Source organism: Neophocaena asiaeorientalis, unplaced genomic scaffold (assembly GCF_003031525.2).
Source record: "Neophocaena asiaeorientalis asiaeorientalis breed wild unplaced genomic scaffold, Neophocaena_asiaeorientalis_V1.1 scaffold36, whole genome shotgun sequence".
Taxonomy (NCBI): domain Eukaryota; kingdom Metazoa; phylum Chordata; class Mammalia; order Artiodactyla; family Phocoenidae; genus Neophocaena; species Neophocaena asiaeorientalis.
In genome coordinates this window covers 6,523,611-6,551,399 of record NW_020174149.1, presented here as the reverse complement: position 1 = coordinate 6,551,399, position 27,789 = coordinate 6,523,611, and the positions used below count along the sequence as shown (strand labels likewise).

The window sequence follows — 27,789 nt, the reverse complement described above, 5'->3', positions numbered from 1 at the left end:
AGTCTCAGTGCTTTCTGTGCAGTTCCTCACTGAATCTTCATAACATGAAAATCACATGGTCACATGGCCCAAGATCAGCACTCAATGCATGTTTGATATTATTATATAGTTACTCACATTCATTGATTTGACGAAGAGACATTCTGTGCCAACTATGTGCTAGGTAGTCAGATCCCTCCCCTGAGGGGGCCTAGGCACTAGTAAGGAGGTTACAGTCTGGTTAACATAAGACTCACTCAGCCTTAAAATAATACTCCATTAATATCACCCCATGGGAATTAAGCTATTTCATATTTGCAGTTTAACTTTCTTGCTTGAGAATGGATTCAGTGACATTTAACCATCGAGTAATATGATAAAGTTCAATCAATATAAATCCATATACTTCCAACATGGCTGGTGAAATAAAAATGGTCAGAGATTGATTTCTCATAAATGGGATAAAGCAGGATCCATATAATCTACCTCAGATAAGTGTGAGAGACACAAACATATCTTCAGTTTATTTAAGATACTTGGATTTATATTTAAATAAACAAAGGCTTGGTTAGATAAACACAGAAAATGTGGAAGAGCCACATTCATATTCCTGGGGAAGCCAACATTTTTTGCAATAAGTCAGTTGAATAACTATAAAAATCAGAAAGCTTAAGGAGATTTTTTAAACCCTCAAAACACTGTGCATCCAAGCAAAAGAGACATGTAAACAAAACACCAAAGAACTCCTAAATATATTTTCAGACAGGCACTGAGTTTTAGAAACAAAAATATTATTCGTAAAGTAAGGTAGTAAAGCCAGCTAATTATTAAGAATTTGAAAAATGCAGTGGAGGGAGGATAACCTGCTCTATCATTTGTTCCTTGTATTCCGATACTCACCCCAATGAAGACAAATTGCATGAAAGTACAGAAATGTATCAAAAAAAGAAAATCAAGTGGCCAACATAGAAAAAGATGTGTAACATTACCATAATGTACAAAATACAAACAAAAACTGGCCAAGATTTTGTTTTAAAATGAGAACGTTTAATACTTCTGAAAATGCTATAAGATAGATGTCCTCCTATGTTACAGAGAGGAATGAAAATAAGTGTAAATTTTAAGAAATTTGGTAGTACATATACCAAGTCTTTAAGATGTTTATTCCCTTTGACCTAGTAATCCTAATTCTAGGAATCTATCCTAAGGAAATAATCAAAGATATAATTAAATAATTTCAGATCCATTTTTTGTTTGATTTATTTTTCTAATCAAAAGGTTATTTCTAGTAGAGAAAATCTAAATACCCAGAAATAGAAATAAAGTGAAAATTTTTATGCAATAGCCATAGGATAAGTTATACAATTATTAACATGTTTTCAAAAGATATTTAGTGATATGGGAAAATGCTCATAGTATCATGTGAAATTTTTCAAAAGCAGGATATAAACTAGAAGTCTTATGCAGGGCTTCTCTGCAGAGCTGCCCTTGGCTGTGGCTGGCAGAGCCCCCAGATACCGATGCAGGGATTTGGGAAATTGTGGGAAGGATTCTCACCTGCTCAAATATCTCTCTCCCACCCACTTGTCATGGGTCCTGAAATTCTACCACTGGTGAATCAATCATCTGAGTTAAGTCCTACCTTATCCCTGGAGCTTTAAAAAAAAAAAAAAAAAAAAAGCCCAAAGCGTGGAACGGCATAATGAGTCATAGTACCATCTCCATCTGAATTGGTTTATGGCTTTCCTTCCTTCATTCTATCAACAAACATTTACTGGGCACCTAGAACGTGCAGGAAAGATGCCAGCCCTGGGACATGGCATCAAATTGGCCTCTGTCCTCAAGGAGTTCACAGGCTGGCAGTGAGGCAGGTACACAGACGATGACATGTAATAAATCCTGTACAAGGAATAGATAAACAAGGTGCAAATGGAGTCTACCCCAGCAGAAGGCGTGGCTCCTGTCTACCTGAGGAAGTTGAGAAGACTTTGCAGGAAATGTGATGTGCATTTGAGCTAAGTCTCGTAAAAAAGGAGGAGTGCAGTTTGCAAAGCGAAGGAAATAGGATAGGAGAGGCAAGGCAGCCAGAAGCCCTCAGAAAAATGCCAGCCTCCTGGGAGGGGCTTTCAGAGAGTGACCATGGTGCGCGGAGCTGAGTGAAGCAGGAGAGGCTGGGAGGGACACAGGACTGGTACCCTGGAAACATGGGCACATTCCCATGCGGAGGTGCCAAAAGGGAGAAGCACATTCCAGGAAAGGGTGCAAGTGAAACACTTGCCGACTCTGAAATTCTACCCAAGTGAGCTCTTCTTGTTCCCTCTTATTCTTCAGATGCTGGCTCTCTATTGAAATCAGGTTACTGCCTTGCCTCTCTGGTTGCACTTCTAATCTCTAGAATCCAAGGCCACAGTTGGATGAAAATCTCATCCTCCTTAAACACATCTTCTGTCTGGTGACTGCAAATACCGTTTCAAAATAAAAATACTTGATGTATTTATTTTTACTGTGGAGACTCACCGATTCTGAGAACCTAATGATTCATCTTATACTAAGGCAAACAAAATATATAAAATATACAATACTATATAGTACAGCTAGATTTTCAAACAAACGGGATAGAAAGACCATTTTAAAGGATACCAACAGGAAAAATATATTCTTGGTTAGTTTTGGATTTGAAGATTGGATTCTCCCTTTTATTTTGTTAACAAAAGAAAAATCCCACACTTTTAGGAAAACTCTGCCTCCCTCCTCTATCTTCCCCAATGCCCCCCCACTTCCATCCCCCTCAAGGCACAAGTTTTGTGACGGATCTGCTGTACCTGCCACATAAAAAATCAACTCAAGGCAGACCATCATCCCGAAGTGCAAAGCAAACTTTCCTTATTAGCGGTGCTGGCAAAAATCTTGGAAAGTGTAAGCGACATAAATTCCAAGAAAAAGACCAAAATATATCTCTGCAAAGCAGAACTTCCTTGTAACAAGATGTGTAAAATTCCTTTTTTTCCCGCTTGGCTATTCTAACATAAGCTGAACTTATTTGTACAACGTTCCAAAGCAGACAAGGAAACACGCGTGCGCACACGTATACAAACACACAAAGAAGACGTGCCTGAAGACAGTGTGAGAGGGGGTGTTCCAAACCAGACCGACCGTGCGTGGCGTCCTTGCCCAGATGCATCTGACTTCAGGCTTGGGAACGTTAAACAAACACAAAAACAAGAGCCGGGCGATGCGCGTGCTGGGCTGGGTGACAGAGGCAGCAAGCAAATATTGGGATTGTATTTCACCTGTTGCCACGGTTACCAAAACAGGGTGGATACTTGCAGAAAAAGAAAGACAGAGAACTGGGAAGACAGCGAGTCCTAGGAGACTATCTGAATGTGTGTGTGCGGAGCCGCGGGTGAGGGTGGAGATGGTGAGAGCCCAGAGAGGGCCGATGGAAAGGGACAATTTCAATACTGCTTTGTGATGGGTGCTCAGAGAGCTCGGTCCCCACTTCACGCCAGCACGAAACAGATCTCCGAAAGCCCAACTAAGATCCATGCAGTCCCCAGAATCACAGCAATATGAAGTGGGAAGTTTACTTTGGCTTGGTGGCAGGCAAAATCAAGTCAGTTTGTACTGGGTGCCAGGAGAGGCAATACTTATCATGAATCCATGCTTTGGATAACCAAGCAGAATAGCTTAGTGGTCTCACGTCAAGACCCCCAAGTCTCAGGAAGAATTATAGAAACTGGACCCATTCCTTCAGGCATTCTGATGATGAACTTCAATTCCCATTGGATATAAAAGGGAAAAGCTGATTGACCCTCTTCTCCCCAGGTACTGACAACGCTTCAGGAAACACTCCCTTAGAAAATTCACTATCACGGCAACCAGCAGATGGCTTTCTCTGTCAACTCCTGACTAGCACATGGAGAGTGAAGTACTATAAATTGAAAACCTGGAATCTGGGTTCTAATTCCCCTTCTTTTGCTAATTAGCTACGTGACCTTAGACCAGCTGTTAACTTGAACTTCAGACCTTTGTTTCTCAAAGGAAAGAATTTTGCCAATATAATCCTTTCCTGCTTTGGAATTTGGTGATTCATAAGCAATTGCTAATCTCTCAAATTCTCATTTTCAAAACAAATATAATCAAATGTATAATCCCATGTGTTTGGGGTCCTGATCAGCACACGGAATGTAAATGCTGTAGGAATTTATTCTGTTCTGTAGAAATATAAATACATGGTTGCTAGCTCTTATCAGTGATCTCATAATCTAATCACTTACACTGTACCACAAAACTCGACACAATATATTCCTAAATTAAACATTCTACAGTTTAAACGGGCGAAGTGGTAATGGCATGTGAAAGTTTATACTTTCGGGCAAGAGAAAGGAGTCAGGGCTTGTATTAGCTCTTAGAGGTGTGTTGTTGCTTTTCGTTCTTTAATTCAGCAGTTGTCTTGGCCAGACAGAAATATGAATCAGCCTTCTCTCTGGTGTTTAGATGATGAGAACTAGAGAAGCTAACAGTTAGGTGGCTGGGCCTAGCTATTAATTTGAGCTTCATCTTATTGATACTTTACCACCACTGAATTTCGCTTTTATAAGAACTTGCTTTGATTTGGAATAAGTTATCACGGGGACTCCAGGGTCAGCATGATATAGTAGAAACAGGACAAAAATCAAAGAAGACTTGGGCTCAGGGCCTGGTTATGCCACTGGATCATCCTGGAAAAGTCACTTAGAACCTCTCTGTGTCTATAAAATGAGGATAGTAATAATTCCCTGTTGACCTTAGAGAATTGTTATGAGGCTCCAAGGGGACAATGTACATGGAAGCACTTTGCAATTTGGAAAGTGCTCTACTAATATGAACTCATAGGACGATCATCCCCACTGCTGGCAAAACATTACAGTTTACGGTCAGGACCAAGGGCCCAATGCCTGGGTTCACATCCCAGCACCATATTTTACCAGCTTGCCTGTTCTTCACAAGTTACTCAACCTCTCAGTTCATTTATAAAATGAGATTAAGAACAGTACCTCCCTAAGCGTATTGTTTGGAGAATTAAATGAGATAATACATTGCAAGATGCTTAACATAATTTCTGCCACATACACAAGTGATTAATTACTGTTAACAATTATTATTTTCTACCATGGTGTTCTAAGAAGGCAAAGTGCCCTTAAAATAAGATCCATCATACATATTAGTGACAGTTTAGATTTTCGTGATTGTTGTCATAGAATCTTACCTAATTCCTATCCACCTGCATATTGGACAGTGGTTTTTCACAGCACTGAGGGAGAGTGATTCTGAAGGGTGGTCATCTTGGTTCAGCCCATCATCGCGTTTTGATCACTGGCTACAGGGACACATGGCTGCTGGCATGATTCGAAAGTTAATGAGAAGAGAGTGTCTGTCAAGTCAACAGCATTTCCTGCCTCTCCACAAAGCTTCGGAGAAGCAGACAGCCTATTTATTCACTGCTTTTTTATTCCTGGACACTTAGGAAGTGAAGCTGGGGATGATTAAAGCAAATAGGCAAATCGCAGAACGGCATTTCTCAAGAGTGCCAGAGAGATGTTACCTGGAGACTGTCTTTTCATGTGTATAAACTTTCCAGGCAACTCCATATGGAGCCAGGCTTCTCTGTGATTTATCTGTTGGACAGTGGGTGGCCAACGGGCACTGTAGGCAAACAGTTATCCAGCTCGATAATTAGGGAGGGGAAAGGCAAACACAAACACACCCAGGTTGACATTCAAAACAAAGTAGAGATTTAACCATGGATTGCTGACTGTACCACCCCAGTTTTCTTGTCTGCCAATCTGCCAGGAGGAAACCATGAGCCAAAAAAAGAAGCACTGTTAGTAATTTATCAGTACAGCTGGTGGAAAAAGCACAATTCTGGATAGAAGCGTGAAGGCCTTTACTGGAGCCCAGCTTTGTGTTTAAATGATGGCTTGATCTCCCTAAGTCTTTACCAGGTTTGGTGTCCTCACTTGTGAAATGAGGAACTGGGCAAGTTCTTCACTAAGTGCCCTCCATCTCTCAAAGGTCTTGACTCTCAATCCTTTTGGTTTCTTTCATTCATTCTTTAATGTATATATTTATGTAGTCATTGAATAAACTGCAAACCTAACTGTGGATGAGGTATTGACAGTAGGTGACCAAAATACAGCACAATCAATCCACCACAGTGGAAGAAACAGCATTTAGTATTGATTGCTCTCAATTCCTAGGAGGGCAATGATATTCCAAGTTCTGTTTTCTAAGGAACAGACATATTGCTTTCCTCTCAAGGAAAAAATATGACAGATATTGTTTCTAGATGTCTTTCAAACACATCAAATGTCGTCAGCTACTCTTTACAAGCTGAATACTTAGCTTAACATTTAACACACTTTATCCTCTCCTTCTTAGCCCCACCCGTACCCCCTACTCACTCCATCTCACCCTCATTTCCAGGGCTAGAGTTTGGTTCCTTCTCATAATTTTAATTCAACTCAACTCAATTAAATTCAGTTCTCATTCATGGGGCCTTTCTCAGTACACGGAGTTTACACAATGCAAGGATTATTTTCAAGGAGCTTCCAATCAATCAAGTGCGGAGACACACATGTAAAACAAGAAATGTCATGATTAAAATGTGTTTGAATAAGAGGCAGTGAGGCTGAAGCAGTCAGTGAAGCCACAGAGCTCTGGTTAAACCAAGAGGTAAGTTTAGTCGTTGAACTAAACAACCACTCCACATTTTTTCCAGGTTATCTGGAGATCTAAACTATCCCTGCCATCCTTGTCTCCCGTTAGTATGTATATATAAATTCACCTAAAAAGAATTTGATTTAATCATCTGGTTACTGATTCCTGGAAGCTGTGTATTTTTATCAAAGGATCAATGTTGTGACGGAAAAGCTTTGTCATTAGAGTCTGAGACTTGAGCTTTTGCTAAGTGATGTGTCATTGGGCCAGTTTTTTAACCTCTGGGAGCCTCAGTTGCCTCTGCTGTAAAATGGGGACAATATCCCTGTTACGGGGCTGTCCTGAGAATAAAATCAGGTCACAGCTATACATACCTTCTCACTGGTATCAATACTTCCTAGGCTTCCCACCCCTATCCAAAATGAAGGTGGAATCTGGGCAGAGTGGCCAGAGCCCTCCATGAATTGTTGTTTATATGCCGTCCTCATTTTAATCAGTTCCAATATGAGAGTTGTCATCTTATCATTAATGAGACTCAAGACAGGTGTATGGACAAGTTCTCCCCACCCCTTATTTAGTTTCCAACCCTATTATTGACTTCTTTAAAAAGAAGAAAAGGAAAACCTTTTTCAAAGTTAGACAGAATTGGTCTAATTCTCACAGATAGAAATGAACACAAACCTACATAACTCTTGAGAGCAGCACATCCACATCACTGCAGAATCACTCGCACCCAGCAAAGGCTAGAAAAACGGGTCCCAGTCTGGTTTGCATTTCCTACCTGTTCTGTCTCCTTCTTCCTCCCCTTTTCCACTTCTCTCTGCTCCTCCTCCTCTTTCTCTCTCTCTCCCCTTTGAGTGTTAAAACTGTCCATCAGGTATCCAGTGAATTTCCTCCTAGCCGACCCCATTTTCAGGGAAGACACCCACCGATCCCAGGAATCTGGAAGGAAGAGCCTATCTCTCTGTGTGGTTACAAAGATGGAAGGCTCTCACAGCTCTGAGTCTGCTCTGACCCCCAAACGAAACCCAATATGCACATATTCACTTGCATAATTGTGAAGTTATATGTTTCTTGGCTTAATTCTTCAGAAAAAGATCCATAAAACGAAATTATTATCTGCCAGACTTATGATCAAATAAGCTTGGAGAGATGCGATTACAGTACGTTGAAGTGCACTGCTTGATACTAATACACATTAAATCAAAAGAAGAACATGTATGATTTTGATTTAAGATGTTGCAGGTTAACGCAAGATGGAGCTTCCTGGGGACACCGATTTTGCTCTCTTCCACAACAGAAGTGACCGATTTGGGGCAAAGAAAATGGATGTCTTCTACTGAGCCATCACTTGTCAGACAGCTTCTAATAAAACTGTACCTGTAAAGCAATCCTGTCTACAGCTTTTGTCCACCTCGAGGACCTCTGGGTTTCCCCAGAGATTCAGGGTGATGGCTTTTGTCAGTGGCCAAGAGGGAGTGTAAAGCGGACACTCTGAAAGCAACATTCCCAGGAGACTAGGTCTGCAGCGTTGTGAGGTAGGCAACGCCTCCCAGGCAGCTCTCCGCTTTCTCTTGTGCTCTGAGAACACACCCCACACAGCGCCTTCATCACAATAGCCCATGTGTGACCTTTGGAAAAGTCCTTGAAAACAGCGAAACCAGAGTCTTAGTTGAAATCTGGAATCCATTCTAGTCTTACACAGGAAGAAAATTAGGCATAGAACAACAAAGCCCATAGCTCTGAGAGACCTGGGGAAGCTCTGGCTGACATTAACATTGTGGAAGATTTTTTTCCTTCTCTACTTTGTATTTTATAAAAGGTTTTCATCTAAGTAAACCAAAGCTGCTAGAAAATATTGTACGGTTAGTAGATGGCAATAACAGGTTTCTCCAGTGAATAAAGCAAGCAGAAATCAGAATAGGGACGCTCAGTAATGTATTAAAAGTCATTCACTTAACGCTTTTCCAAGCTACTAGGTAAATGCTCTTCTTCCAAAATACAAGTGGCCAATATTACAATTTTTCCCTTTGGATTCACAGTAATCCATATTTGTATTGGCAATACCCGGGTTAGGCGTGGGAGTTTGGAGCAGGGGGAAAAGCTGTATCTGCTTCATGATACAGTTGGTTTGCCCAGACATCATGGATCTGGAAATATTCATTCACTTAGAACATGAATCAGCAGACGAGTATGCCTGTTCAACATTTAACTCAACGAACATTCACAGGGTCACGCTATTTTTACAAGTACAGCCCAATTCTCCCTTTTGTCTCCTGCTGATATCATTCACTATTAATCTGCCATATCATATGTTTTTATTTCATACATACAAATAACTAGAAACCTGTACTCCCTTTGGAAGCATTTGCCTTCTTTGCCAGCAAGAAGAGGGGTAGGACACTTCAGAGTCAAGTGGTGGCATAAAATCCAATGAAACTCAACTGCAGGGAAATTTGGTTTGGAATTGTGTTTTACAATCTACCTCAAGTTTGTCTGGGAGGTCTCTCAGAAGGGATACAGACCCTGAACTAAACTAGGTGATTCCGAAATAATCCAGCTGGAGGAGTAGCATCTGATGCTTAGACCCAGAACACTTATTCATACACATGAATAACTTAATTTTATTTTTTTCTTAAGTACCGTCACAATTCATTTTTTAATTTTCCTTTAAAAAAATGTAAATGGCATTACTCTGGTCTCCAAAACAGATGCCAGTTTGGACTTTACTCTGCCAGCAAGTATTTGTTTTGGCTCAGCAGGGCCTGAGTTGAAAAAATATTTGCCGATTCCAAAAAGATTTAACAAGCTTTGTTGAAGGTGCCGGTGCCATCTGGCATGTCACAGGGACTGTGGCACAGCAAAGAGAACTCTCCCAACCACAGATTTTATTTGCTCAAGGTAGCCAACCCTGGGAGTTCAGTTGCTTCCTTGGGCTGAGAAGCTGCAAGTGAAATGAGTGAAGTTTCCAAGAGAACGTGACCAAAGCAGGCGCCAAAAAAACTTGCTGCCATTGAAAATGAAGTCACTGGGTATTGATGGCTAATTTTCAGAGATGTCAATAACATCCTCACCCCAGCCATTAGACAGGGTCCCTGACGCTGTCAGTCAGCAAACCAATAAATCTCCAACTCCTAGCAAAAGCTATCTATCCAACAGCAGATACTAAAAACTTTGCTGCAGTGTATTTTGTTGACATTTGATACCTTACTAACTGTGGTGTCAGAATTTGTACGAAAACTGAATGACCTACTTCAAGTAACTCCACTAAATATAACCAGCAGCTTTACTTTATATGGCCAAGATCGACAGGCATTGCTTTTATTAATATTTGGTAGAATAGAAATGCATGAATCTATCACTTTGATTGGAAGGACTGACCTTACTGCACATCATTCTCATATGTTAAAAGTCACTGAAGTTGTCACCTGAAATCACACATTTCAGCATGACCTGCAGTTACCCCGTGAGAAAACAAGGCACTGGTCCGTTCAGCTCAATGTCACATCTGATGACTACAACAAAAACTGAAAAATATTTTCATAGTAGTATGTGCTTAAAAATCACATGTCTGTCTTGGTGGCCGTGGGGACAGGAAGAGTGGCACTGAAAGTGTGACTACCTCGAAGGAGAGAAACTCTGGATTGTTTTTGCTAATTTCACTTTCTGAGCAAATATACACATACTTGGGTGCATCCCTCCTCAACTCTTATGGATTTCCCCAAACTTCCAAAAGTCCCTTTCACCAAGGCCACATGCTGGTCCAATGTTTGTTATATGAGCGTCCGACGCCAAGGTTCAGTAACAAATAGCCTCAAAGAGAGAGCCAAGCTCTGCACAGCTTTTTCACAGAAAGACCTATTCACTGAAACAAAGACAGAGCCACCTACCTGACTTAACTGAAGTCTGGAAGTCAGAGCAGAAATCAAAAGAAAGAAAAACTCGTGAAATAACACAAGGATGATTATAACTGTTATTTACCATTTTGGCTTCCGAATGCATTGGCTGGACTTGGGGAGAAGCACAGGGGTTGCTGAGATTTGGACCTTGCATTCCCAGGAGGTTGGAGTTCACTGACATTTGTCTCTCCATCTAAGAGAAAGGAAAGTAACAGGATCAGAAGTCTGAGAAAGGCAGTCTAGGTCACAGACAAAGCTGCATTTCTCTTTCAAATGGATCGTTTAGAATTTCTGTGAATAACTCCCGGCAAAGCCTGTGGTTTGCTGAAGGGTAAACAATGCACTCCTGAGCCTTGAACTCAAGCACATCACAGAACCGTCCAAAGCTGCGCCTTCTAGAGAATACGCCCGATGCCAAAGAGAACTACGTGTTGTCGTGGCAGATCATTTCCAAACAAAAGTATGCAATACTTCCACTTTTGCGAACACTCCAAATACTACCCATCGTGCTTATTTTTATAGCTACACAGAATAACGTATGCATAGAAAAATGCTGGAAGGATACAGAATACACCAAATGGTTATCTCAGGTTATCTGTGGCTCTTTTGTTCACTCTAAGTTTTATACAAACGTGAATCATTTTAGCAATAAGAAAAAATTCATTTAAAAAGCCACCCTCTTAAAGATGACGTGTCTTCCTGTCTCTAACTCATGACCACAATCAAAATGATTCAGCAGAGGTATCTGAACTGCTGCCCCTGAAACATCTTCTGTTCCCTGTTAACCGTGTCTGACTACACCGGAGCAGTTTTAGGCCTCACAGCAGGGCTAGGGCTCTGGAAAGGTGAAGAAAGCAGTCAGGGTGCTGAAGACTCGTGATCAATGCCCCCCACTGTCCTGCTGGCCTGCCCTAGTGTCTAGAATTAACATTCAAATATCTGAATTGAGTTCTGGCATTTTTTTTTTTTTTGTAACATCTTTATTGGAGTATAATTGCTTTACAATGGTGTGTTAGTTTCTGCTTTATAACAAAGTGAATCAGTTATACATATACATATGTTCCCATATCTCTTCCCTCTTGCGTCTCCCTCCCTCCCTCCCTCCCTATCCCACCCCGCTAGGTGGTCACAAAGCACCGAGCTGATCTCCCTGTGCTATGCGGCTGCTTCCCACTAGCTATCTATTTTACATTTGGTAGTGTATATATAAGTCCATGCCACTCTCTCACTTTGTCCCTGCTTACCCTTCCCCCTCCCCGTATCCTCAAGTCCATTCTCTAGTAGGTCTGTGTCTTTATTCCCGTCTTACCCCTAGGTTCTTCATGACCTTTTTTTTTTTTCTTCTCAGATTCCATATATATGTGTTAGCATATGGCATTTGTTTCTCTCTTTCTGACTTAAGTTCACTCGGTATGACAGACTCTAGGTCCATCCACCTCACTACAAATAACTCAATTTCGTTTCTTTTGTCTCCGGGGCACGTCCCTGTTAAAAAGTAAATACAGCAAAATCTCTATTTCAGTCAAGGAAGGGTGCGTCTGATTCATATTTTCTGTTTAGTAGAAAATTAGCACTTTTTGAAGAACTAGAATAATGCTTAATAAATACTGAATACTGAAATCCCACAGAAAATAATTCGACTTTCCTCAGGGGGGGAAATACTTTCTTCAATTCAAGAGTTTTTCCATTTGCCAAAGGATGGAAATGAAAACAATGGTTGGAAATTTTAGGGAACCAGGTTTCTGCTCAGTTAGCCTAAGCAGTCTTAGAAAATACAGAGTTCCTTATCACTGGAGTTTGTCAAAGTGTGGCGGATGGAAACCGCACAGAGAAGAGTTGAGAGTAATAGTTGAACTAAATGACCCTTTACCATTGTTGGGACTCTATCACTGCAATTCCTGCTGTGTCCACCCCAAGGGCAGAGGTGGGGGGAGTATAGTTATGACACCCATGTGTGGATTAGCAGAGGTGCCTGCCTAAAGCCTCTCATGAATGACTGGGGCACATTTCCTGTCACAGCAAAGCACCATCAGCCTTACCTTGGCCAGAATTAGCTTATCAGTTACCTAGCAATGTATGAATATGTGAAATTGTTTCCAAAGGAGCTACTTAATGAAGGAGAACTTTCTAGAGCACTCTAGCAAAACCTTTTGCAGCACCAATTCAACAATTGGTACTGAGTTGCCCCTCAGTATCCTCTGGCGACTGGTTCCAGGACCCACCTCTGATACCAAAATCCAAGGATGCTCAAGTCCCTTATATAAAATGGCATAGTAACTGCATGAAACTTACACACATCCTCCCTTATACTTTAAATCATCTCCAGATTACCCATAATACCTAATACAATGTAAATACTATGTAAATAGTTGCCAGCACTTGGCAAATTCAAGTGATGTTTTCTGGAACTTTCTGGTATTAAAAATATATTTTCAGTCCATGGTTCGTTGAATCTGCAGATGTGGAAGACAGGTACGGGGGGGGCAACTGTATTCACCCTCATATTCCTCTACACCTCCAGGCAGCCTGGGTAGTCTAAGGTTTTCAATTATTTTTTAAAATCATGGTAAAATATACATAATAAAAAACTTACCATTTTAACTCTTTTTAAGTGTACAGTTCAGTGTCATAAAGTACATCTGTACACTCCCATTGTTAAGTCACGGAGATTTCTCTAAAAAAATGCTTATTACTTTATAACTCCCACTTCCAGAGGCTAGGGGATAGGAGAGTCGGAATAGGATTCAACACTTTTTTCCAATTAGTGACCTTCTCCTAGAGGGAAATCACGTCCAAAGGAGCTTTGGCTTTCAGTTTCCTAAAGGAGGATGGTTCAGAAGGACACATGACTATCCAGGGTCTTCCATCACGCTCTGTAGCCATCATGTTCTACAAAGAAGTGAGAGTAGCCTGCTTGCTGACTCTTGATCCAGAGTCAGCCACGCTTCCCACTTTTCAGAAAAATTACAGTCTAGGACCCTTTCTACCTTATGACTGACAAATTAAACAGAATACTGAAAACAGGCTGATTTTCCTACCTTAAAAAAACTGCATTTTTCCACCTAAGTAATTATAGGGGGTTAGCAAGAGCCTCTTTAAAACCACCATTCGGTGCTTTGTGCTAATAGCACGCTGCCCGTGAGTGTGGCTTTAGTGAGTGGACTAGAATTAAGAGGTCAGAAGATGGGAGCGGCTTTGCTAAATACTAAGCGACATTGAGCACTGTAGGTAAAACATCCAGGGAAAGGATATCACCATTTTTTGAGCTTCTTCTTTTCCCTTGAAACAAACTGGAAAACAGGAGCTAAAATGCCTGCGGTTCACTGGGCTTTTGTAATTATAAATGGGTGTTCGTATTCCCAAATTATTTCGGCATTTGACTTTCAAGATCAGAAATCACGACCCAGTGAAGTGCTGGAAGCCAACGCCCGCCTTTTTCTTCACCACATGCCAGCATCTAGCACAGGGCTTGCTCCACAGCAGGTGCTCAACAAAATGTGACGAAATAAATGAATGAATGAACAAATTCATCATTTGTTTCTGACCTACAGCTTTGTGAAATATGTAGCCTGACAGCGTGCACTACGGATCAGTTAAGAATCTCACCTTCACCTACAGACATAAACTAATCTTTTATGCCACAGGAAGCATGATTTCTCAGGGCAAGAACTCTACGGAAAGACCACGCTTGGTAAGCCAAAATTACAGTGCAAGGGCTGGCGACTTGATAATAAGGAAGAAAAGGCCCAGATTTCTAGGGCCTAGAACTCTTAGGACATGCTTTTAGATATCTTGTGTTAATTTTCTTGAGCTACATTAGTGTCACACCGAATCACGATTTCCCAACCTTGGCACTACTGACATTTGGGGCCAAATAATTCTTTGTCGTCGTAACTATCCTGGGCATTGTAGAATGTTTAACAGCATCCCTGGCCTCTACCCACTAGATGCCAGTAGCACTTTCCCAAAGTTGTGACAACCAACAGTGTCTTCAGATATTGCCAAATAACCCCTGGGGTAAAAAACTGTCCACAGTTGAGAATCACTGCTCTAGATTGACACTATTTTCATGACAGCTGTACACATCGCTGACACGGGTTTGGGAACTCCTGACTCTCTTTATCTACACTGGCTCTTTACCATGCACCTGATCCTTTGCTTCTATTCTGAAGCATCAACATATTTTAAAAATTTCAAGTGTATTGACTTCTCTGTTAAAACTTTAAAGACTCTTTTTCTTTTTTTTGATGTGGACCATTTTTTTTTTAAGTCTTTATTGAATTTGTTACAATACTGCTCCTGTTTTATGTTTTGGTTTTTTGGCCACGAGGCATGTGGGATCTTAGCTCCCCGACCAGGGATCGAACTCGGACCCCCTGCATTGGAAGGTGAAACCTTAACCACTGTACCACCAGGTAAGTCCCAAAGACTCTTTTTCTGTTCAACTTCTCTATTATTTCAAGTTGTACAATGAAGTGATGTGGTAGAAACCAGGGCCAGGCATGCTTTTCTCTGGGTCTTTTCAGCCTAAATGTCCCACCTTTGCCCCTGGGAATGGAACACAGTTTAGTCAAATGGGGAAAAATGGTCATTGTAGTGATATTTATCTGGACAATGCACAGAATTCCTGAAAGGAAACTATTTTGGACAAGAAGGATTTAAAGCCTGGATGAAGATGGCTTGTGGTAGAAGTCTCCATGCCATTAGTGGGGTTGAAAGAAACGCAGGATCACAGCATTGGTGGTGCAGTTTTCCTTTACCTAAAGATGTTTAAGGTGAGTGGTGCAGGTAAAGTCAGTCAGCTCACTTGTCCTTCTGACCCAATTTTGCAAAGAATCTTTCTAGCCTGAACTACCTGATACTTACAGTGGGCAGGTCCATGTCTCTACAATTGGGCCACCAAGGTTTTCTCCACCCCCCTGCTTCCACTTGGATAAATGAGCAAATTGCTCATCCTGGGATGATCTGGGCTGTTCCGCATGAGGTGAGTGTGCGTCCTAGTCACGACTCTTCCCTTACAAGCTGTGTGACATTAGACAAATCCCTTCAATGTCTGACTCTTCAGCTTTTCATTGGTAAAATAAGTATATCAATAATGACTGCGATCATATTCCCACAGGACTGCTGTGAGGACAAAATGAAACAGCAAATGTAGACAGTTCCTTAGAATGTTAAAAATGCTCTGCAAGGGCTTCCCTGGTGGCGCAGTGGTTGAGAGTCTGCCTGCCGATGCAGGGGACACGGGTTCATGCCCCGGTCCGGGAAGAGGCACAACAGTGAGAGGCCCGCGTACCACAAAAAAAAAAAAAAAAAAAAAAAAAATTCCTCCCAAAATAAAAAAAAAAAAAAAAAAAAATGCTCTGCAAAACATTCCTGCTATTATTGTGGGAGGGTTTTAATTGAATTGTCACATCACCTCTAAGGCTTTTCAGAACCTTATGGCCCTGTAAATCATAACACCAGCCATGTGCACCGAAGCACAATGCCAGGGAGGATGACGATGTACAGGGTGGGGATCCCGTGGCAGGAGAGCAAGGTTTGCTCTGAAACAGTCTGTATGTGCATTCTACGTGAACCTGTTGTTTTCAGAAGGGGCAGTATAATATCACGTACGCCTGTAGACTCAGGACCCAGACCACCTGGATTTAAATCCTGATTCTGTCACTCACTAGCTCTTAGTGACTTAGTCACTTAACCAAGTTCCTTAGCCTCCTGTGCCTCAGTTTCCTCATCTGCAAAATGAGGGTAATAACAGTGCATACCTCAGAGGTTTGCTGTGAGAGGGAAAGGAGAGAATGTACGGATCATGTAGTGGTTGAGAGAGAATTCCTGGGTTCAAAACTCAGCTACTCTACTTCTCAGCCAAGCAAGCTACTTACCTTACTTTCTCCATTCAAATAAATGGGATAGTATTAGTACCTACCTGAGAGGGTTGTTTCACATGTTGATGAAGTGCTTGGAGAGTGACTGGCACATGGTAAGCCCTCAATAAACGCTGCTAACGTGATTAACGGAACACGATACACACGGATACGTGTTAGCAGTTACTATGTACCATCGTTATTATTGTTATTATTCTAATTATCGCTCTGAGTCCTGGCTAGACCACTCACTGGCAATTTAATGACACTCTGTATGTAGCCCAAGCTATAGGCTTTGGAGTAGTCATAAAATCCCGTGTCCCTGGACAAATTCCATTCCCTGGGTACAACAAGCTCACTTGTCACCAGCAGGAAGATGGAACCATGCCTCATTAGGAAAGCACTGTAGGATGCAGAAGCCAGCAAGATGCCTAGGGATGCACAGCGAGGCACTCAAAGCAAACTGGCACCCAGCTCAACTCTCCATCCAGAAGAAGCCACTTTCTTCCCTGTCAGCTTAGATCTCAGCTCTTCCTGTACTATTTCAAATGGGGCAACCTCGGCAGAAGTCAGAAGCACTTACTGGCATCAAGACGGCAGAAGAGCCCGGCATTGTAGGGTTGGGCAGGGTCCCTGGCATGGAGGCTGGCATGGGCTGTCTCTGTCTGTTGTGAAGATGGAGCAGAGAAGATAGAGAGCCTGGGACAGGCCTGGGAACAAAAAAAAAAGAAAAAATAGCAAACATTATTCTCAATGCCCCGATCAGGGGATTCACTGCCTGTTTCCCATGTCCAGAGCCAGCGGGGACAACACCATTACATGAGCAGCAGATCAGATCCCCTGTTGGGAGCCACATAATTAAGGATATTAGGGAAATAATAACAAATGAAATACAAGCCTGGCTTCCTTTGCTACTTCCTAGTTAATACATCAAATTCCAGTTCATTTCCTGACCTCTGTTATCTAACTGATATTCAATAGACAACACGCCGGTAAATCTCCTACAACCTTGCGTCTCAGGAAAGGGACCTGGTGGTGAAATCCTGTGTGTTTACTCTGAAGCCTCTGCCCTCTGGAGGACCTTAGGGCCTGAGATCTGTGTACATTTGTTTTATCCACACTCTCTCACACCTCTGCCTGGAAGCCTGCCTGGCTTTGCTCTGGATGTACTTTCACTATCTGGATTTGCAGAGTCAACTTCATTCATAATTTCCCAATAGAAATCCATTTTGAATTTTTCACAGTTCTCTACTTTGAGTGGAAAAAAAAAACCCCAGCAAAGCCAGGTCACAAACCAAAGTAGCTAGATTATGGTTCACAGCAATGCAACGAGCCTTTCTCAAGGCAAGTCTGGAGCCCAGCCCCCAGTTACCAATCCCTCATTTCATAATAGCTCGAGGTGTTAGGCTGTTTGACAGAAACTGATTTCGGCCTGACCTGCAGGACTTGGGTAAGCATTCCTTGGGGGAGTACACAGTTCTTTTGCTTCAATTTGCCAGAAAAAATTTTAAGGGTCTTAAATTGATTTAATGAGGCAGGGAATATGGGACTGAGGGAAAAAGGGAATTATTTATGTTTATTAAAAATGGCAAACAAGTGACCTCCTTGGCTAGATTCTCAATCTCCTGATGCTCTCGCTCTGGGGAGCTGTATAAATGTCAAACCATCGAAGTAAAGACTTAACAACAAACAAATGAAACAAAATAAACAAACACCCTTCAGGACCTCTGAGTCTTCCATGTTAAACCATCTTATCCTGAATGCCGTGATAGAAACTTGTGCCTCCCAAATTAATGTCTTTTCTAAAAAAAAAAAAAAAATCCCTCATGCTAAGCGCTGGGTAAGGATTGCCGAGAGATGTTCTCTGTAGGCCAACGCCTTCCTGTGTTTCAGGGAAGGGTAGCATGAAGAGCCTTTTCTTTGGAGCTCATTTGCCTCCCATGGGTGACTCATGGAGCCTAAACTGGGAAAAAGAATGCCAAGATATTCTTCCTTCGCAATGCTGTTACGATTCCAAAGAAGATTAAGTTTTCTGTTCTTTTCGCCTGAAAGGTCCCTTGGAAACATAGCTTGCTATCAGAGTTACACACATCATAGAAGGATTAGTCCTAGATTAGTCCTAGATTTATGTTTAGGAAGTTGTATATATGAAAATATAAAAAATATATAAAACCTTTACACAGAGTTTACGGAGATGTACACAAATTACAACCAGTTCTATTAATAGAATGTGTGTGAGTGGTTACATAGATAGGCTAATATAAGAAGCTTGTAACAATGAAATGAGTGTTCTCAGAAAAGCAAATGAAGTACTATGGGTATTTCTTGGCATGTACCCTTGGGACCTCTGGAGTATGGATGAACAGTAAGGATTAGTAAGGCCTTTGAAGGCCCTTCAGCTTTTACAATTCTAGGAAATTGCTGGTCTCAACTGCTCCAAAATTCTGTAGTTGTAATGTCACTGGGTCTTAAAGTCTATGTCATTCAGAGGTGAAGAGCTCAGTCAGAGAGGTATAAAATGCTGCTCCGTCATCAGACATTTATTTTGTACTCTCTAGTCTTAATGTTTTGTTTGGGACCTTTGCTGCAAAGAAAATAGCTATATATCAAAGTACAGAATGTTTAATATGGTCAGTTCCTCTAAGTACAAGATGAATAATCTGAACTCCCCACTTTCATAATGAAACCCTACAGATAGTTAATTATCCATCCAACCATTCATGTAAAGATATCCACATAGATAGAGACAGACATCTATACACACATGCATGCACATAGATACATAAATCTATACATACATACAGTCTTCTACCATATATCTGTTCCCCTAGTCACCAGAGGTAATGCTTTGAGTGCAGTTAGATCATCCTCATAAACAAGGGCAACACATTATCATCGTTTACATTTTGTTCCCAACATATTAATGGTAACCTTGGTTATCAGTTTTTATTGCTGGGCTGTTTTTTAAAAAAGAAATCAATTAAACAACTTAATGGTGATGTAAATGAAGACGCAAAAGTAATTAAATTGAAAGCAAGTTTTCGTTCTTCCCCAAACTGTGGAAAACTCCCAGTTGTACAGAATAATTGGGGAATAGTATGTTTTATTTAATTCAATGTTCTTATTAGGTCAGTTATTTCCACACCATGCATAGGTCTCCTAGATTTTAAAATATCAAGTATTCCCTCATTAATTAAGAAAATCTTTCAGGGTACTGGGTTCCCTTGGGATTATAATAATAATTACTAATGATACCAATCAGGCCAATTAGCAACGTATACTTGGAGGGAAAAATGGTTATTACAGAAATCTGTAAGCTTGAATTCTGAATAATTCTGAATTCTTGTTTTACCCAGATTCTGTAAATAATTTCCCCAACTCCACCTGCAAAACCAATGGAGTTTTCTAGGCTTCTTGCTTAGGTTTTTAAAACTACAAAAACTACAAAAACAAAAATCTATGGCTACCCATCACTAGATACACAAAGGACTAGAATGGGGTTATTATGTAGCTTGGCCTGAGAAATAATCATTTATCCAGAATATTCAGACCACTGAAGCAAGAATGGTATTGGAATACTTGCATTAATTGTCTAATTCCCTTTGTGCACGTAGAAATAATAATTATGTAATACATTGCATAAAATTTTTTATATTGCACTTATACATTGCTTCATACTTGTCTAAATATGTTCACCTTCATGTGACTTGAAACAATGCAATGTGGTAGGTAGGTCCTATTACTCCCATTTTACTTAGGAGGAAGCTGAATTCAGAGACATTTAAATTTGCCCAAGGTCATACGGGTCATGAAAAGAAGTAGGACTTATTCTCAACTTGCAATATAGGGCTGCCCCCATCCCACCTTGATGGCTCCCATAACTAAGTTATTGACCTTTTTATATTAAAATAAATCCATGGTCCATTTCCTTTGATATTCACATTGCTCCCTGGACTTTCCAATGAAGTCGTAAAATTCTGCAATACCGCTAACATGAGAAGTCACTGATCCATGTGAAATTATGTTTTCTTCCTTTAAAAAAAACCCAAACTTCCCAAACAACACATCAGCTAGGTTCTGAAAATAAGATGGCAAATTGCAGTAAAGTTGTGAAAACAAAGACCCAACAGTCTCTCTCCAGTGCAGGCTTGTTGCCATGAGTTAATTCCAGGCTTTGAGCGAGCCGAGCCTCCTTTTTAATAAGCATATGCCTCTAGGTAAAGTATTTCTACTAAAAATTATTGAGGCATGGAACAAGGTAAGATGTGTGAGCTCATATTGGATTGTTCACTTATGAAACTGAGTCCCATAGCATTAAGAGTTTTCCAACTTGACAGATTATTCCTCTTTATACACTTGTATAAACATACTGCTTATGGCTGAAATCTATGTAAGCTTTTCTTTCAATTACGATGTCAGGGATGACAGACTGTGTTTTCACCATCCTTAACAGAATGATAGGTACCACAGCGAGAGATTTCATGGCCTCAATTTTCCCTCCAAAGGATGTTATCCAATCTAGGGATGTCAGTAAAGATGCCTGCTGGTCTTCCTTGCCCTTGGGCAAGCCCAACTATTTTAAGGAGCCAAGGGCCAGTGCTTTTGTTTGTAAGATCTCAGGAGGATCACGGCAGACTGCTCTTCTTTCCCAGGTCTTCACCAGATCCATGACCTCCTGGGATTGCTTATTAAACTCTAAAGACAGGCAGATAGGCCAGGTACGTGGACAGGCAAAGGGAAGAGGCGAATGATGAAAAGAAAATTAGGTTGGAAAACTGGAAGATCAATATTAGCGTCAAAATCAGACCACAGCCATCTAAGAAATCTTGAGCAGATAAAAAAATAACAACAAAAGAACTTGGTGTTGGGGGGCGGGGGACAGACTGAAGAAAAGCTTGAAAAGCAAGAAAATGGCAGGAAGAGTGGGCAAGCAGCAGGGGATCCAGATGCCATTGCTATTAGAGTTTCTGACTCTGGAGAAGAAACTTCCTTAGCTTTGAGGCTCTCCTTCTCATCATCTGTTTCGTGAATGGATCGCACTACAGATCCTTGAAACTCTCAAATTCAGATTCTAGGGCTCGAACTGAAAATGAGATGTTCTCAACCTAGTGAGACTATATGTTTCATTACGATAAGGGTATTCTTTACTGCTCACTGGTGCGTCCACAGCCCTTAACCTGGCACCTGGCACACAGGAGGGACTCAGGGTGTCTCTCTTAAGTGAAATTGAGCTGGTACAGCACCTAGTTCTTAAATTCCAAATAGAAGGTGTTCCTAAAAAGTGAGAGAACTTGCTTAAAAACGGACCCAATCCATTCTATGGGGCCCACACTTCACTCTCATTTAAATGTAACGCGATCTCACACACAGACTAGAGAAACCTTGTTGACGGCTATCTTTGTATTTGCTTATGAAAAGAAAGATGTGCTTCCCCTGGACCTTCTTAAATGAAGTGTTGTGGCCTAATTTAGCAAACCAGTCTCTGTCTGGGATGGGGAGACTGAAGAGTTGAATACAAAACTCTTAAGTCTTAAGAGGAGGCAGTTTGTACTGAGAAATGCTTATTTACTCATTCTTCTCCTAAGTGGGATTTAAAAATTCCTATTTTTGTAAAGAAAGCAAACTGCCAGGATAATCAAGCAGATGTGAAATGGAAAGACAGCATAGTTAATTTCTTCCCTGTAGTACTAACTACATTGTAAAGTGGGGTAGTGAAGCACATGGGCTCAGCAGCTGGTCTGCCAACTTGGAATCCCAGCTCTGCCACTTATTAGCTGTGAAACCTCGGGAAAGTTACTTGGTCTCTCTGTGCCTCCGTTTCCTCCAGAGTAAAATGAGGTGATAGAGAGATGTACCTCAGGGCATTAGGAGTTATCACATATTAAATATATTGAATATGCTTAATAAAATTTGTTGTGGTTGTTTTTGTTATTATTATTCTGAAGCATTGACCAAACAACAGATTAATTACTATACTTCAATCAAGAAACTGTGGCTTAAGGCGGGGATCTTTTTTGTTTTTTCTTTTTGTGGGATCTTAGTTCCCCGACCAGGGATCGAAGCCAGGCCCATGGCAGTGAAAGCACTGAGTAAGGCTGGGATCTTAAAGAACATCAACCCTTAGCTTTAATTGAACAACTACAATCTAACAAATATAAAAGAGTCCAAAACTCCTCGCATATATATTTCTTTTAAAACCCATCAACTTTAGAATCCCAAACCTTTCTATGGAGGCAAATGGATTCCTCCCACCAACAATTTTACAGAATTGCAAAATGACTTCACAGTATTTCTCAGAAAGGATCCTTGAAAATATTTCCTCAAAATGGAACCAAACTAGTTCCCCAGAGATCAGTCCTCAGTCTCTTGTTTTTCCTGAAAACAATGACAAAAATCCAACTGAAGCAATAACTGGGAAAACAAGAAAGCTATCTGGCCCACATTCTAAAAGACATCATATTACTTGTATCTTTTAGAATGAGCTCATGCTCTGTACCAGGTCTCATGGCCAAGCTCCTGAAGTTGGATGGCAAATACTGTATTTCCTCTTTTAACAAATGAGGAATTTGAAAGTAGAAATTCTACTATGAAGTAGAAATAGCTTGAGAAAAGGCACAAAAATATCAGCAGAATTCAATTAAAATATGTATTTTTCCCTTTCAAAGCTTCCTCAGGCTCAAGGGAGGATCTCTGATAAAGATCGGGAATCTCCTTGAAAGAACTGTCCACCCCTCACCCCACTTTTCCTTTGGTGACATAGACCTCTGGGTGTCCAGGAAGAGAATTTTGCCTTAGTATCTGCATTCTATCCTCTACCCAGCCCCTAGCCCCTATCTTGTCCCGAAAAGCTAGTAAAATAGCCGATGCAAAATGGCAAATGCTTTAGCTCATCAGCAATACCAGTAAGCCCATATCCTTGTGATAGAACTCAACATGGCTCCACGGCCCTGAACCATCTGGCCCCTCACTGCCTTCCCAGCTCACGGCCCTGGGCTACACACACCTGCCATAATGACTTTCTTCCAGCTTTAAGAAAGCGCCATCTTCCTTCCTGCCACAGACCCTTGACATAAGTAATCCTACAACCTTCTCTGGGCAATCACACCAGGATGGGGCCTTTTTTGGCATGCTCTCAGGCACCCTGTACTTTTCCCTAGTAGTATTTAATCACCATTTATTCAATCAATCATCAAAAAACCAATGAAGCACCTAATACGTGTTGGGCCCTATACACTTTTATTTCAGAGGGGAAAACCTATTTGGCAAATTAGGTCACTTGCATAATAATTCATTTACAAATGTTCAACTGGTGACAACAGGATGATAAACAAAATAGATATGTTTCATGGCCTCTTGGAGTTTACCATCTCTGCTTCCCAATTATAATTCATTAATGATTTTGAGTGATTTTTAAAAATGCCTTGCTCCCAACTAGACAATACACTTCATAAGTCCGAGATTGTGTCTGCTTTGTTCACCAAGGCAGATACTTCTGAAACTTAAGAAAGCACATGATACCTAATAGGTGTTGTTTTTTTTAAAAATAAATTTATTTTATTATTTTTATTTTATTTATTTATTTTTTTGGCTGCAGTAGGTCTTCGTTTCTGCGCGCGGACTTTTCTGTGGTTGCAGTGAGCGGGGCCTACTCTTGGTTGCGGTGCGCGGGCTTCTCGTTGCGGTACGCAGGCTTCTCGTTGTGGTGGCTTCTCTTGTTGTGGAGCACAGGCTCTAGGCACGCGGGCTTCAGTAGCTGTGGCACGTGAGCTCGGCAGTTGTGGTTCATGGGCTCTAGAGCACAGGCTCAGTAGTTGTGGCGCACGGGCTTAGTTGCTCCGCGGTACGTGGGATCTTCCTGGACCAGGGCTCGAACCCATGTCCCCTGCATTGGCAGGCAGATTCTTAACCACTGCGCCACCACAGACACCCCTAATAGGTGTTTAATAATTACTTCTCGAATTAAGAAAACATAGTTTTCAAGGATCTCTTCGACTAGCAATGAACATGGCAAGAACAGTGTTCAATAAATTATCTCTGCTAACTAACGAGAACTTGATTTACAAGTCGTTAAGTGAAACTAATGGACATTAACAGCCTAACATAACCCAATTCTGTTCTTGAAAAGCGTTAACTAGTTACCTCCAAGGTAATCCGTACTTTTTATCAGTGCCCCTTAGATTAAACTCAAGCTCTCAGATGAGTTCTAGACCCAATTATTTTTGCATGAATTAAATTAATTTCCATTTGAAATTATATTTTGGGCATTTCATAAGAAAAGGCTATGAATAATTCAGGAACACTCATCTCTCTCTAATCTATATAATGTTTTAAAAATTGGATGCCTGCCCTGCAATAAGGCTGCACTTTATAAACTTCAGAGCTCTGAACTCAGACGTACCAGTGACACCCACACCACAGTCAACTAAACATATCTGCTTTGCACTGATTTACCGATATTGACAAGAACACTTTTGTAATCGTTATCACCAGGGATGTCAGAAGTTAAATTTACCATGCAAAATAAATGTGGGCCTCTTTTAAAAAAATCAGTTTTGTATTACTGCTGCTTTTATCTTACAGATGTAACATCTGATATCTTGGAAATGTAACTTCTTTTTCTTTCAATGAAAGCCTGACAGCAAGAGGGCCAATGGTAGTAATAAAATGTCATACAGCTAACAGAGCTGCATCCTGCTGGAGCCTTTGCTGGGTTTTATAGCATATATGCTGCATCTCCTCAGGCAGAGGAGATGTTTACCAGTGCTTTCAAATGTTTTAAACAGAGAGAGTAGTGATAGAAGGGGAGATGCGAATTTACGGCCATTCTGTTGAGACTAGTAAATCAATCTCTTTTTTCCTTCTTTAATGACTGATTTCTGCACCATTAATCTGAATTAGTCATGCAGTCAGCTTGATTCACTTAAGTTAACCAAAAACACTTTTGGATTGGTTTCTGATGCACTATTGTTGAAAAAAGTTCATTTTCAAAATCTGATATTTTTTTTCCTGGTAAAAAGCTAAAGCCTCTTTATAAAGACCCTTTATAAAAGACCCTAAATGCCTGAACAGTTTGGCTTTAGCCATGGGGCAGACTTAAAGACATGAAGAGATGGCTTTTCAGTTAGCCAATAACTTCTCAGTTGCATCAATTATTTATAAAGTACACTTGGAAAAGGCAAGTAAGTGCAGTTCAAAAGACATAAAATTAAAGATGATTTTGAATGCAAGCTCAAAGAAATGATATATATCTATTGGCTGGCTAGGGGCAAATTTCTTCTCCATAGAAACATATCTCTAAGTAAAATGTCTTCCTGTTTGTGAGTTGTTAATAAGCTTCTTCCTTGCTTCCTAAGGACAAATAAGTAGCACTCTGATTATGAGCCTTGTCATTTACATGTGACTGCTGCTTGCATTCATTCACCATAAATGAATAATTCATGAAAACCTTCACTAACACATTTGCCTGGATGTTCTGGAGAGGCAGAGAGCTCCCTGCGCTTACAAACATCCCCTTCCCCCAGCTCTAAGTCAGCAATTCGGTTTTGATTTCTTCTGGACTCTCAGCTTGTCGGTGACCATATCTGAATGGTAATTTGTGGTGGAATCCACACCCAGCACAATCCCCCAATACCTATGTTCCAAACGGACTGCTTTTTTTTTTGCCGCTGAACGATGGAGGCTCTCAGCTGCAAAAGACTTCAGCCAGCAAAAAGAGAAGAGCTCTTGAAAGAATCATCTGGGCAACCTTTACTCATCCTTGCATTTTGCAAGGCTCCCCACTAGGTCACCCTCACTAATGTCTTTATCTAACCTCTTCTTGGATCGAGAGGCACGGTCTCTTAGGCAGTTTTCAAATACCTCTCCCGGGAGACCAAATTTATGACAGGTCCCACACAGCCACTTCCCAGGATGATTTCAGCTCTTCAGGAAGAAGTGATAGGAATGATTAGCTCCACAGGTATACTGGCAGGAGAGGGGATGTGTCAACGATGTAGGAGCGGCTTTGGGCAGCTGAGATGACATGCACAGACTCTGCAACCTTAGCCTGCTAAAAGCCTGATTTCTCAAGTTCTGTTCTTAATGATAAGGTAACTGAAATGCTCAAGGGTAACTTGCTCTCCAGGGAAACACAGACAAGGAAAGAGACACTCCTAAGGCTTGGTAATCTCCTCACTAGGTTACATCCTAACAGACAGCTGTAAATTCTAAACCAAGGCTGTAACCAAATAACCAAAATACATAGGATGGGGTGTGAGGGGCTGGTGGGGGGAGGCAGAAGGGGGAGGTATGGAGGACTTGGAGAAGGTTCCAAAGAAGCACTGAAAAATACTAAAAGGCCAGCAGGGAAGACCTAAATGGGAAAGTGAAAGGAACAAGAAGACTGGGAGATGACGATACGATCTTCAAATTTCCAAATGACTATATTCAGAGAATGGTGACCAGTTACTTTCAGGCCCAACTGAAGCAGAATAATAAGAATAAGTACACTTATTCAGCAGCACACGGGATTTAACTTAGAAGACGGAATATTTGCCGAGAATGAACAGTGTAAAACAATTAAATGGCTTACTGAGGTTTTGGAATTTCCTCCTATTAGGCTCTGAAAAAACAGATTCGTCCCCATCTGGCAGGGTTTGTAGGGGAGGAGGTGGAAGAACTGGCAGACCTCTCATGGTCCTAAAGTAGGTCTATTATTTTCACTTATTCCAGTCAGAGTGGCTGACAGAAATGATAGAGAGGATGCTGGCGGCCATCATTAACCAGTAACTCGAATAAAGCAGCCCTGTGCTGCTGACAAGGCACAAGCTTTGAGTCGCTTGCTGGCCCCACCACGGACCACAAGTGTGCGCTCTGCACAAATCATTTAACTTCTCTGCTTTCTCATAGGCAAAAAGAGGGCTATCGTCACCACTTCACAGGTGTGGCAGGAGGATGACCTGATAATCACACATGAGATAACATTCCGTGTGTGCTTGGACCTTGGAGGATGATCAATGTATATTCTATTCAAGAAATGATTCATCTATTTCAGAACATAAAATCATTGCTAGTGTCATTTTAAAATACAGACTAAATCTATATTCTCCTAAATTTCAGGGTGAAGTGGTTTGGGGGAAAGACTCAGAACATCCAGCCTCTCTGAGGGATCTGAATGTCTTTTCCAATACTGGGAGTCCTGGTGTATCCTGGCATATTATCTTTTTGGAGAAACCTGCTGATTTCTTCAGTCCAGGCTAGTCTCTGCTATGTGCTCTCATAGCAGGTCCCAGTCTCTCCCTTAGACTGGAGGGAGAGTATCACAGGGCACTGAGCTCAGCACACAATAGGAGCCTTATAAAGGTTTGTTGAAT

General features: G+C 41.1%; 1 protein-coding gene across 1 annotated transcript in view; it reads right to left on the bottom strand.

Annotated features, from left to right (window-relative positions):
* The window catches only part of CREB5 (cAMP responsive element binding protein 5), a 407,122-nt gene that overhangs the window by 86,670 nt on the left and 292,663 nt on the right, over positions 1–27,789 (bottom strand). Inside the window, exons 6-7 of the mRNA XM_024755018.1 lie at positions 17,022–17,148; positions 10,660–10,770 (exon numbers count right to left, since the gene is read on the bottom strand). Of these exons, the coding sequence (XP_024610786.1) occupies positions 10,660–10,770; positions 17,022–17,148 (238 nt within the window). The remainder of the gene's footprint in view (positions 1–10,659; positions 10,771–17,021; positions 17,149–27,789) is intronic.